We start from the raw sequence: 12,030 nt of genomic DNA on the forward strand, positions 1-12,030 counted from the left end.
GTACAATAAGCTCTAAAAAGATTAACCTTAACATAATCTGAACACCAAGAAACTTTCCTAACCAGTATGTTAGCTTGTGCATATAACATACAGCGTTGCCTATATAGGTCATCATCATCTGCCAACCAAAAAGAGGGAAAAACAAGGTCCTTATCCCCTTTTACCCTGCAGATCATAACAGCACTCTTACCATCATTGTACTTGACATCAAAATTAACACCGTAATTAGTACATATATTCAACAGTTGTTGAAATCCAGCACTGCTGGGAGAAACAATAGCCAGGTTGTCAGCATACATGAGATGGTTAATTAATGTATCACCAATCATACAACCTGTTTTACAGTTTCTTAGCTGGTCTGATAGATCATCCATATACATGTTAAAAAGGGCTGGTGATAGAAGTCCTCCCTGGCGAACTCCATTACCCACACCAAATGGAGCAGAGAATACATTCCCCCATTTTATCTGAATGCTCTGGTTAGCATACCAATAAGCCAGAATCCTAGTTACACTGTCAGGCGCACCCCTTTGACTCAACTTTAAAAAGAGCTTATGATGATTGACTTGGTCAAAAGCCTTAGAGGCATCAATAAAACCAATTAAAACAGAGGAGTTCTGTCTTCTATAATTTTCTACTATTTCTTTTAATGCATAGATACATACATCAGTACCATGCTTGGCCTTAAAACCAAACTGATTGTCTGACGTATCTAGAAATGCACATAATTTATCTAATAATATTATTTCCAGGACTTTGGATACCACACTGGCTAGCGCAATAGGTCTGTAATTATCCACACTCCCTACTTTGCCTGCTTTGTCCTTAATAACAGGCACCAGAGTTACAGACTACATGGAGTCCGGCCAGAGATCATGAGTCATAAAGCCAGTTAATCAGATAGCAAGAAGAGGTGCAACCTTCAGGCTTGCCACTTTAAGGTGCTCTGTAGTGATTTGGTCTGAGCTGCTTGCTTTGTTGTCAGCTAGCTGTGTAATTGCGTGATAAACCTCACTGGCTGTGATTTGCACTATGTCAGTTTGAACAATATTGTCCACTTTATATGGGTCACTTTTAACACAATTGAATAGAGCAGAGTAATGTTGCCTCCACAGCTCAGCTATGCTGTCGGCACCAGAAACTCCCTCTATGTTACGTGGTAACGTTGTACTGTCCCTGTTCAGAGCTCTCATCTCCTTCCAGAAGCCAGTGACATCATCACCAAGGAGCTTTTCAGCCATAGAGTCCGCTCTCATTTCTTGCTCATGTTTATTGACATAACGAATTGCATATTTATATCTAGCATTGATAAGCTGTTTCATATCAAAAACCAGCCCCTCTCTGGGCCTACCTGCCCTGACCCAGGCCCTAAAAGCATTCTTAGCTTCAGCATGTTGATCAGCCACGTATTTATTCCACCCTGGCTTGATACTGTGTCTTCTTCCATAGTATATAGTGCACAGCCTACTGGCCTCATGCACGGCTCCTACAATACAATCATACATGGCACAAAGGTCCTCACATTGAGAGCTTTCATTACAATTCATATCAGAACACAAAATTGCATCTTTGGGTAGGTATACATCACTCAAAAGGACCTCAGTTCTCCCATAGTATAGGTACTTTTCCTCATCTGTGAGCTTAGACCAATCCAGTTTAGTCTTACAGCCATGTTTAACCTCCTGAGACAGCTCAGGAAGACTATCACAGTCTAGTGATATAACAAAGGGAATATGATCAGACATGGACATATCATACACAATCTCCATTGATCTAATAATATCATGGGCGTCAGCAGTGCTAATGCGTGTGTCAGAGTGTCTTATTTAATGTTCAGTGACTGTCAGAAGATGTTTTGATGATGAGCATTTCACATGAGAGTAAAGAGCGTGACAACCAGCCCCAGTCTCCCCACCACAGTGTAAACATCAGTAGAATAATAGAATAATGCTTCACGCGTGGACTCGTTGTTGTTGTTTATGTTTTATGTCTTATCATTTGATGCAGAGGTCATGTCTGAATGTTGCAGTGTGAGCTGTGACCTGTGGGGGCAGCAGTGAGTCTCCTCTGACAACATCCCGCCGGATACTGATGGCAGACCACAGAAGAAGAGTGGCGGTGCGGCGGCCCTTCGTGTCGTGATGTTCAGGTGTTAAACAAGTGAAATCTGCTCTTTGAGTTTTATTCTTCATCGCTTCTTCTTCACGCGCCCCGGCGGACCGTCCGCTCACAGGTAAACTGAGGACACTGAGTTCACCCGGCGGGTTTATGGGGACGGCAGTTAGCTTCCGTTAGCATCGTGCTAATATTAGCATGTGAGCGGTTTGAGGAAGTTTGGCGCAGACAGACAGGTTTAATATCACAGTATGAACATGTCGTGTCATTTCATTTAAATATTTCCACCCATGTGCTGATCAACAGTCACCTAAAGCCACGTGCACAGCTGTAGAGTAACTGGGTACATGTACTCTGAGTACTCTGAGCTGTGGATGGAGGACAGACAGAGATGTCCTGTAGGACAGTAAACTGGAGACACTGTGGGACATCCTCTGACACAGGACATGAAGAGCCGCCATGTTTCCTGGTCAGAGCTTTAATGACCGTGTGTCACGGTTTGATGTAAAGCTGTGTGTCACACACTCTCTCTCTCTCTCTCACACACACACACACACACACAGAGCCCAGTCTGATCTCCAGTGGGTTGGACCAGTCAAACAAACGTTCATCCATTTACAAACTAGATGATGAACAGCCTCTAAAAAAATCTCTGTGTTCATCACATCTGACCTCTGACCTCTGTGTTCATCATTTCACACTGAAGTGGAAGACGCAGGTGAAGTCGTCCTCCACCTCAAGTGGGATTTAAACCAGCGTGACAGACCCCACGCTGCTGCGAGCATTTACACTTGTGTGTCTGTGTCACTCTGCAGTTATACCTCCAAAACACTAGTTGGCAGCAGAGTTTATATGAAGTGCTGTAAAGTTTAGTTCATTCAAAACACGCATTAAACACACATTGAACACACATGCAATAAACATGTGATAAACATGTGATAACTATGATAAACAGGATGCGTCCTCTGATGGTGTTCAGGTCCCATTTGAAAGATGTCATCAGGACTCCTGGAGCCTCCTGGAGGAGGAGGAGGAGGAGGAGGAGAACAGCTCTGCGTCTTCCTGCTGAGAGACGAAGGAGACGAGGAGCAGAGGAAGAGGGAGGTGGGCTGTCAGTGGGAGAGTCCAGAGGAGGAGAGGAGGGAGGTGGGCTGTCAGAGCGACTCAGCGGAGAGGAGAGACGCTGCCGTCCAGGTGGACCTGCTGACTCAGCAGCTCAGCTGGAGACACACAGGTGAGTCTCACCTGCACCTGCTTACAAGCGGTCAGAGACGCCGCACACCTTTGTCACAAACACGCAGGTGGCGCAGTCACGCTGACGCCTAATGTGCATGTAGGTGTCTTCAGGTCTGGAGCCTCATTAAACCTGTGGGGTTCAGGGCGGATTGGATCATGTATGCTGGAGTTAAAATCCACTTCCTGTTTGGTGGCGAAACACTGATGCTGTGTCTCAAATCACATACTTCCGTTACACTTTCATGCAGTATACTGTGTGCACTATGTACTTATTGGCGTAGTGCGTGAATTTCGACAGGGTAATGTTGTCTCAAACCAAACATGGCCGTTATGCACTCACTGGAAATGACAACCACAGCTGTTAGCTAGTTAGCAAACTAGCATTAGCATTCGTGTTATCATTCGCAGTACCAAATCATTACAGACTGCTAAATGAACCTACTACATACTGCTGGCTTATACCTGACAACAGTGTAGTGGTGCTTAGTGCAGAAAACACATGTATTTGTATCATGCAGCAACATTAACGGTCACACAGTCCTTGGCCGCCATTTCCTTTATCAATGTCTCTGGATACAGGTGAATATTGAATTGCACAAATAGTTCCAATGTCTGATCCTTTAGATCTGGTGTTAGTAAGGCACTCAGTTTGGGACATACTAGAGAAACATGAGGAAGCATTGTGGACCCAGGTCTCCTTATAACATCTTTGTCTGAAACGTCTTCCAAATTCTTTTGTTTGTATCTTAAAGTATTCATCCGAACTGCAGATCCGTCTGATGCGATTGAACTGAGACAATGGAATATTCTATTTGAGAGGGGTGGGGTGTTAAGAGTCACCATGTAGTAAAGAATTTCTGTCTGTGGGTTTTTGGTACAGGTCTGTTTTGAGGCTATGATAGTACTGCCACAGTGGATTGTCTTGTTTGCCTTAGTTGGGCTATTCAACAGAGCTAAGAGCGAGGTGTTCCTGCAAAGGGAATGCTCAAGTTTTAACCATGCTGGGCAGTCATCACGGTTACACGTGGAACCTTTCTTCCACCAAAGGCCCGCTTCCACCGCAGGAACTTCGGGGTAATTTTACAGGGCCGGGGCCGTTGGTGCGTGAAGGACACAGATCCGGAACTTTTACAGGGGCTAAACAAGTCCCTGCTTCAAAGTAGGTACTCAGAACGGCCCCAAAAACTCCTGGGTGGGGCTTGGGGTTTACTTGGTGCTGATTGGATATACTCAAGGAGGGATGTGACGTCAACAGAAAGTGACAAAATAGCCGGCATTTTTAAAACTGTAGCCCAGTGGTAAAGTTTAAAAAGAGGTAAGCCAAAGCCTTCTTTCCATCTTAGGTTTACATAGGTGCTGTTTTGCTATGCGCACCCCTATCCACTTCCTAAACACAGACCCAAACCCAAATTGTTCCAATGCTACTTGCATGTAAGGCCATTCAACCTGATCAAATGCACGTTGTGCATCCAAGGAGATAATGACTGCCTCAGTAGTTTGTTTGCTGTCCAAGACATTAAAGAGACAGCGCAAGATAAAATATAGCTGTCTCCCCGACATAAATCCAATTTGGTTTGGATGCCCAATACTACAGATAAACTGCTTCAGCCTCTCTGCAAATATCTTACCTATGATTTTGGTCTCTGCTGCTAGTAGTGAGATTGGACGACAAGATGAGACTACTTGGGGGTCACGACCAGGCTTTGGGATGACACTAATATGACACACTCAACTTCTCGACCGTTTTGAGTGCACCATAGGGGTTACTCATAGTGCACTGCATTTTTTCATACTTCTCAGTGTGAACACACTTATGCATGCAGTGTAAGTACAGAAGTACGTGATTTGAGACTCAGCATGACATTTGACACCTCACCACGGTCACGCAGATTGACCGAAACTCAAGCTGTTAACCCTTTAAAACCGGCGGGAGCGCCCACGATCCCATTTGCATTTTGATTTTTAAATGCCGGTAGAATTGCAACCAAATAAGATAGAGCAATAATTCTTTTTGCATTTAAAACCGGAGGAGTTACTCTAACTTACCATGCATTCATCATGTCCCAGAGTGCTGTTTCCTTGCACTGACAGGTTTGTAGAAAAACAGTAAAAAGCGCTAAGAGCAAAAACATTATAATCCTGATCGTGGGTATTCACAGCACTTCCTATGTTGGACTAAACGTCATCACGTTGTGAGCATGAACTGTCATGTTATTTTCTTGCGTGTCTTTCTCACGACACTACCCGCGGCAACAAGGAGTGACGTCATTCCCCAGGAAATTCTCTCTTTCTTCCGCGGTAAATATTTCTCTCAGCTTGCAGTCACACACTTGCTCTCGTTTTGTATTTTACTCTTTCACAACAACACTTAGACACACACACACACAGATACTCACCACACACACACACACACACTCACCACACAATCGCACACACATATTTATGGAACCGCAACAACCTGAACGTGCGAAACGGCTTTTTTCCCGGCACAAAGCTTTCGAGCTAATTACGGCATCGGATGAAGATTCAGTCCACTCATCTGGTCCGGATTCTGCCGACAGTGGAGATGACGCCGACCTCATCCAAGGGAGAGATCCCTCCTATGACATGTATGTATATATTCATGAAATATTGTTTGTTCATGAGTTAGAGTAAAGTAAAGAAACTATATATGTAACACAACTGAAAGCATTTTGCACTACATACACACCATTATTGTATTACTGTCATGTTGAACACATCTAACACACTGTGTAACATCTGTATGCAGAGTTGACGATGAGGAGGAGGAGGAAGTGGGGTCTCCTCGCCCTGCACCCTGGAGGGAGGCAGTGGGGGAGGAAGGAGTCGGTCCCCAGCAAACAGAGGCTCCAGGTCAGAGACATGCAGCTGGCTGGAGAACCAAAAAGGAGCCTGACATCTTGCCACATCCCCTACCACATTTTCTGCCCAAAAGGAGGCCAGGTGTGCAGCCACCTCTATCACAGTATGTGGACAATCCCTCCCAATCTGAGCTGTTCAGGATGTACTGTCACCGGGCTGCCATCAAAACACTGTGTGCCAACACCAATAAAAATGTAGCAAAAATATTGCTCATCGTGGACAGGAACTGTCACAAGACCTATCACAGCTCCCCTGGTGCTATTGAAAAGTAATGTTTGACTTGGAACTTTGGTCGTTCTATTGTAAATAGTTTATTTTGATGTACATGTTGTATTTTTGCTAATTGTGCACAATGTGCACTTAACTTTCGTTTTGGTCACATTTTATAAAAATGACTGTTTCTCAAAAATTAAGTTATAAAAACACTCAAAATAAATTTTTTGTGGTTTGAAAGGATTTTGTGCAACTTTTTGTGCAATTTACAATTTTTAGGGATACAGCCATGATATGTCTGTATTTAGAAAAATATGTGTAAAAACAAAAACAATTTTCAGTTTTTTAGTGGTTTATTGCACTTTTTAGCAATTTCTTTCATTAGTATGTCCACACATTAAAATTTGGGATTTAAGGGTTGTATTGATGTATAGCATATTAAAATACTCCAAACAAAAAGGCCCTACAGCAGGTAAAATTGTAAAGATATGATCTGGCGGACATGTTCTATGGTAGGTCATAAAGGGTTAAAAACTTTCCATCTCTTAGGTCTTTAAATGAGACAGACAGAATGTGAAGTTGATCAGACACAATCTGTCGGAGGAGTTTGTTAAACTACGACTCTGAGAAACCTAAGACTTCTTTACTTTTGTTATTTTGAGGTTCTTAAGTCTGTCTGTGTCTTCAGGCTCGTCTGAGATGCTGCTGCAGTGTTTTGCAGTCAGACCTGATGGACCAGATGGTGGTGCTCTGCTGCAGCACTGCACCACAACCCGCACCAGAACCAGGACCATCAAACCCACCCGGTCCAGGTCCAGGTCTAGGTCCAGGTCCAGGTCCCAGACCAGGCCACCTCCTAAGAGATCCAACACCACCAGACAAAGAGCGTCTCGACGTCGCCACCGCCGTGTGTGCCCTGTTCCCTGTCACCAACAGGAGGAGGAGGAGGAGGAGGAGGAAGAGGAGGAGGAGGTGGTGGAGGAGGACATAGGTGATCCCACCTGGACTCCTCCTGAGGGAGGTGAGTCCATGAAGTGCTGACTGTCCTCAGCTTTTCTTCAGATATCAGACCCTAAAGATCTGATTTTATTTCATAGAAATAACTTTTGAAGAATATTTTTAATTTCACTCTGCAGTTACAAAACACTGGTCCGCAGCAGATGTTTCTGTGAAGTGCTGTAAAGTTTAGTTGATTCAAACACACACTAAACACACACTGAACACATTAAACACACACTAAACAAACAGTAAACACTCACTAAACACACAGTAAACACACATTAAACAAACAGAAAACACAGTAAACACACAGAAACACAAAATAAACACTCACTAAACACACACGAAACACACATTAAACACGCACTAAACACACACACACACAGTAAACACACATTAAACATACATTAAACACAGAAAACACAGTAAACACACACTAAACAAACACACACACACACACTAAACACACATTAAACACACAGTAAACACTCATTTAAACACACACTAAACACATACACTAAACATACATTAAACACTAAACTAACACACACTAAACACACACTAAACACTCATTAAATACACTAAACAAACACACACTTAACACACTGAACACACATTAAACACACATTAAACATGGCTTAATAGAGACAGTTTCAAACACAAATCAGCTTCACTATAACTCGCAGCATTCACAGACAAACGTCTTTATCTGGACACATTTTCCCCACAAATACAACATGCTAACGTTATTAGCACAAGCCTGTGGCATTTTACATTGTATAAATTAGCCTAGCAGCTAGCAGAGATTTCCTCTGCTCATATTTCAGCCAGGATAAATGACACTCAGTGTGTGGAGGCTTTATTGTCTTCATGATTTATTGTTTCTTATCTGCGAAATTAAAGTAAATCAAAGCTTTGTTTCCACCGAGGGAAATGGTTTCAGCTTACAGAGACAGACAGGAGGTCTGCGCGATAAAAATGTTTTTAGTCACATTTTAGTTATTTTATCCTTCATAGTTTCACTCAACGATAATTCAAAATGTTTTAGTTGTGATGTTGACTTTTGAGATTTAAGTTTTGTAAGTGGTTTTACTCAAAGAAAAACAGATCTATTTTTTGTTAAAGGGGCAATAAGCGAAATAGTTTGTCGCTGTTGTGCACTGCCTGTAGAGCAAAACAAAGTGTGTCATGAGCCACTCCCCCCCCCCCCCCCCACCAAACTTGCCTCGTCTGTGCCGGCAAGCACCGCAGCACCTCCACGGACTATTGCATCCAGACGGTCCTGGAGTTTATTCCACAGGCTCCGCTTCACTCAGCTTCACTCAGCTGCTCGATATACCCGCTGCTTCTTCCCACTTTAACCTGAATAACAAACCAGGGCTTGGTGCTCCGGTTGGATCCAAATGGAGAGCCGCTAGCTGGGAAGCTAGCGGAGGCTAACTGGCTGTGTTAGCAGCTGAGTGAAGTGGAGCATGAGGAGGAAGCACCGGTTAGCCCCCGCTTTCACTGCAGGCAGATTCACTCACCACAGGGGCGAGAAAATAAAACCTGAACAGCCAACTTAGTTTAGCAGTTAGCAGTGTCTTTCACTGCCTCTCGGTCTCTGCTGTGTTTAGCTATTTCCCTGCTTTCCTGTTAGCGTTAGCACTTACTTGGCTGCCACGCTAACGCTCCAACTGAGCCAGGCTCATGGTCTCGCGTAGAAGAGTTGGGACGTTAGCATGGCAGCCCATTAGTGCTACCGTCCCCACGCTTCTCCGCCAGGCTCAGTGACTCGGAGCCGAGAAGTGTGGGGACGTTAGCGTTAGCACCAGTCGGCTGCTATGCTGACGTTCCGGGAGCCTGCTTCTCGGCTCCGGCGAGCTCTAGCGTGGGGACGTTAGCGTTAGCAGTAGTCGGCTGCTATGCTAACGTTCCGGGAGCCTGCTTCTCGGCTCCGGCGAGCTCTAGCGTGGGGACGTTAGCGTTGGCACTAGTCGGCTGCTACGCTAACGTTCCAAGAGAGGATTGTTAGCGTTAGCTCCCACAGTTAGCACTAGAGCTACTACGGCTACTGGAGTAGCTTGCAGTTATGGAGCGCTTCTACCAGCTCTTCTAGTCACTGAGCCTCGCCTCCATTTTAGCAAATATATTGCATTTATTACAGGTACCATCATCATTGAAGTATGCAGGGGAATAGCTAAACACACCCGCCAGGCTGCCCGCCGTCCTACATTTTACAATGCTAATTGCAAATGTTAGCTGGGGTGCTGGGCTCACATGAACGCGCAGCCGGACCGGCTGGGCTGGAGATCAACACAGAGAGAGGGTGTGTGAGGTCATGCTATACTCCAGATGAAATTACTCCTCTAGTTCTTCACATAGAAGTTTTTTAATTCCTTCAGTCTAGAAATGATGAATTTTGTTTATTGTTCCTTTAGCAAATATTATATAAAGTATAACGTTAATTTCAGTTTGTTTTTTTAATTCAGTTTGTTTAATTGATAAGAAATGAAATTTATTTTATTTCAGGATTATTTCATGTTTATTTTGAAGTATTTGTTTGTTGACAAAGTTTGACACAGTTTGTGGCTCCGCCCTCAGGTGTGGACTCTCAGCCGTCTGCTGCGGCTCTGGAGGACGTCCAGCTGGACTCAGACTCCCAGCATGCACCTCTTTGTGCGGTGAAGGTGGAGCCTGACAGCACCATGTGTGACGTTTGTGGTAAAGTGATGAAGAACAAGTCGAGTCTGGCGCGACACTCCTTCATCCACACGGGTCAGAAGCCGTTTGCCTGCCACCTGTGCGAACTGCGCTTCAACCGCCGCGACAACCTGCAGCACCACTTGAACCGGCTCCACCCCAATGGCGTAGCCAAGCTGGAGAAGCAGCGTGAGGTGCAGGCGTGGCTATGCGCCGTCTGTGGCAAAACCTTCAGCTGCAGGTCCCGGCTGAAAACACACGAGGTCATCCACTCTGGGGTCAAACCTCACCGCTGCGACCTCTGCCCTAAAGCCTACATGAGGACCAACGACCTTGAACACCACAAGAAGATCGTCCATGTCAACGGCGCTGCGGAGCCTCAGCAGCCCAGCTCGCTGCTCTGTGACTTCTGTGGCAAAGAGTTTAAATGCCGGTCGCAGCTCGCCGTCCATTTCCAGACTCATACCGGAGAGCGCCCGCACCTCTGCGACATCTGCGGACGCAAGTTCGGACGTCAGTACCAGCTCAAACGCCACAAGATCCTAGTCCACGCCAACCGAGTGAACGGTGAGGAAAACCCGCCACCCAACGCACCGTTCACCTGCGGCGTCTGTGGGAAGCGGCTAAAATCTGAAACGCTCCTCGCTGCTCACTCCAGCATCCACTCAGGCGATAAGCCTCACCGCTGCGGCATCTGTCTGCGCAGCTTCCAGCGTGCCACCTGCCTGAAGCAGCACCACGTACGCGTTCACCTGCGTGTCAAAGTGAATGAGGCACCTCACGTCATCGAACGCAGGAAAAGCTCAGCGACAGCGAAGGTGTTCCCATGTCCAGTCTGCAGCAAAGTTTTCAAATTCAAGTCTCTTTTGGCGAGTCACTCGCTGATCCACAGCGAGAACCGGCCATATGGCTGCGACTTCTGCAGCCGCAGCTTCAGACGCCTCAGCCACCTGAAGAGACACCTTGACGTTGTACACGCCAATGGAGCGCGCCTGCCTCAGACCTTCGTCTGCCACATCTGTGGCAAAGACAAGAAGTGCCGCTCGCAGCTCGCCAGACATGTCATCATCCACACCGGGGAGCGGCCATTCGCCTGCGACCTCTGCACCGCGCGCTTCAACCGCCTCGGGAACCTGCAGCAACACAGGAAGCGCATGCATGGCCTGGGGAAGGAGACTGTAGAGGAAGCCCCGCCCATCTTGTTTGATGACGAGGCTCTGACTTACAAACAGGAAGAGACGGTGGTGGCCGTCGACGCTGCAGCTGTAGGCTGTGAGGCTACAGTGAGCGACGAGACAAACGACTTACAGCAGCTGGTCACTACCTGACCGCAGGACGCTGTCTGAACTGAGCGTGCTCACATCATCCTGACCTCCGCCCTCAGTCCTTTAACTTTGATCCTCTCGGTCTGTCTGATGCTCTGATGGCGGTGGCTGAAGATGGAACTGACACTGAGATGACACTGTTGATTTTCAGTTGGACAGAATGTGAATCAGTTCTCTTGTGACGATCTGAGACGATTTGATCATCACTTCCTCTGAAATGTTTGTTTACTACAGAATAAAAGGTTAACAAACGACCACAACGGTTCTTGTCTTCAATTCTGCCTCAAGTCTTTTGAGTCCATCCGTCACCTGCCACAACGCAGGGCTTGGTCAGCGCCATAATGTGTGCGCAACCCCTGTGTGCGCTTGAGGGCGTCAGGAGCATCATTAACATGTTGGTAAGGAGCATGTTTAGCATGTTGGTCTGGGGCATTGTTAACATGTTGGTCAGTAGCATTGTTGGCATGTGGTTTAGGAGCATCATTAGTGTGTTGGTCAGGAACAAAGTTAGCATGTTGGTCAGGAGCAAAGTTAGCATGTTGGTTAGGAGCATCATTAGCGTGTTGGTCAGGAGCAA

At 45.9% G+C, this 12,030-nt stretch overlaps 1 protein-coding gene across 1 annotated transcript; it reads left to right on the forward strand.

The window, feature by feature from the left end:
- Positions 1-2,094: 2,094 nt before the first annotated feature.
- Positions 2,095-11,639, forward strand: LOC125881980 (endothelial zinc finger protein induced by tumor necrosis factor alpha-like). Its single transcript, XM_049565514.1, has 4 exons — positions 2,095-2,233; positions 3,095-3,349; positions 7,136-7,468; positions 10,030-11,639. Exons 2-4 carry the CDS (start codon positions 3,109-3,111, stop codon positions 11,454-11,456), a joined length of 2,001 nt encoding a protein of 666 aa, XP_049421471.1. The 5' UTR covers positions 2,095-2,233; positions 3,095-3,108; the 3' UTR covers positions 11,457-11,639.
- The last annotated feature ends 391 nt before the right edge of the window (positions 11,640-12,030 follow it).

This window comes from Epinephelus fuscoguttatus, linkage group LG21 (assembly GCF_011397635.1).
Source record: "Epinephelus fuscoguttatus linkage group LG21, E.fuscoguttatus.final_Chr_v1".
In the NCBI taxonomy this organism is placed as follows: Eukaryota; Metazoa; Chordata; class Actinopteri; order Perciformes; family Serranidae; genus Epinephelus; species Epinephelus fuscoguttatus.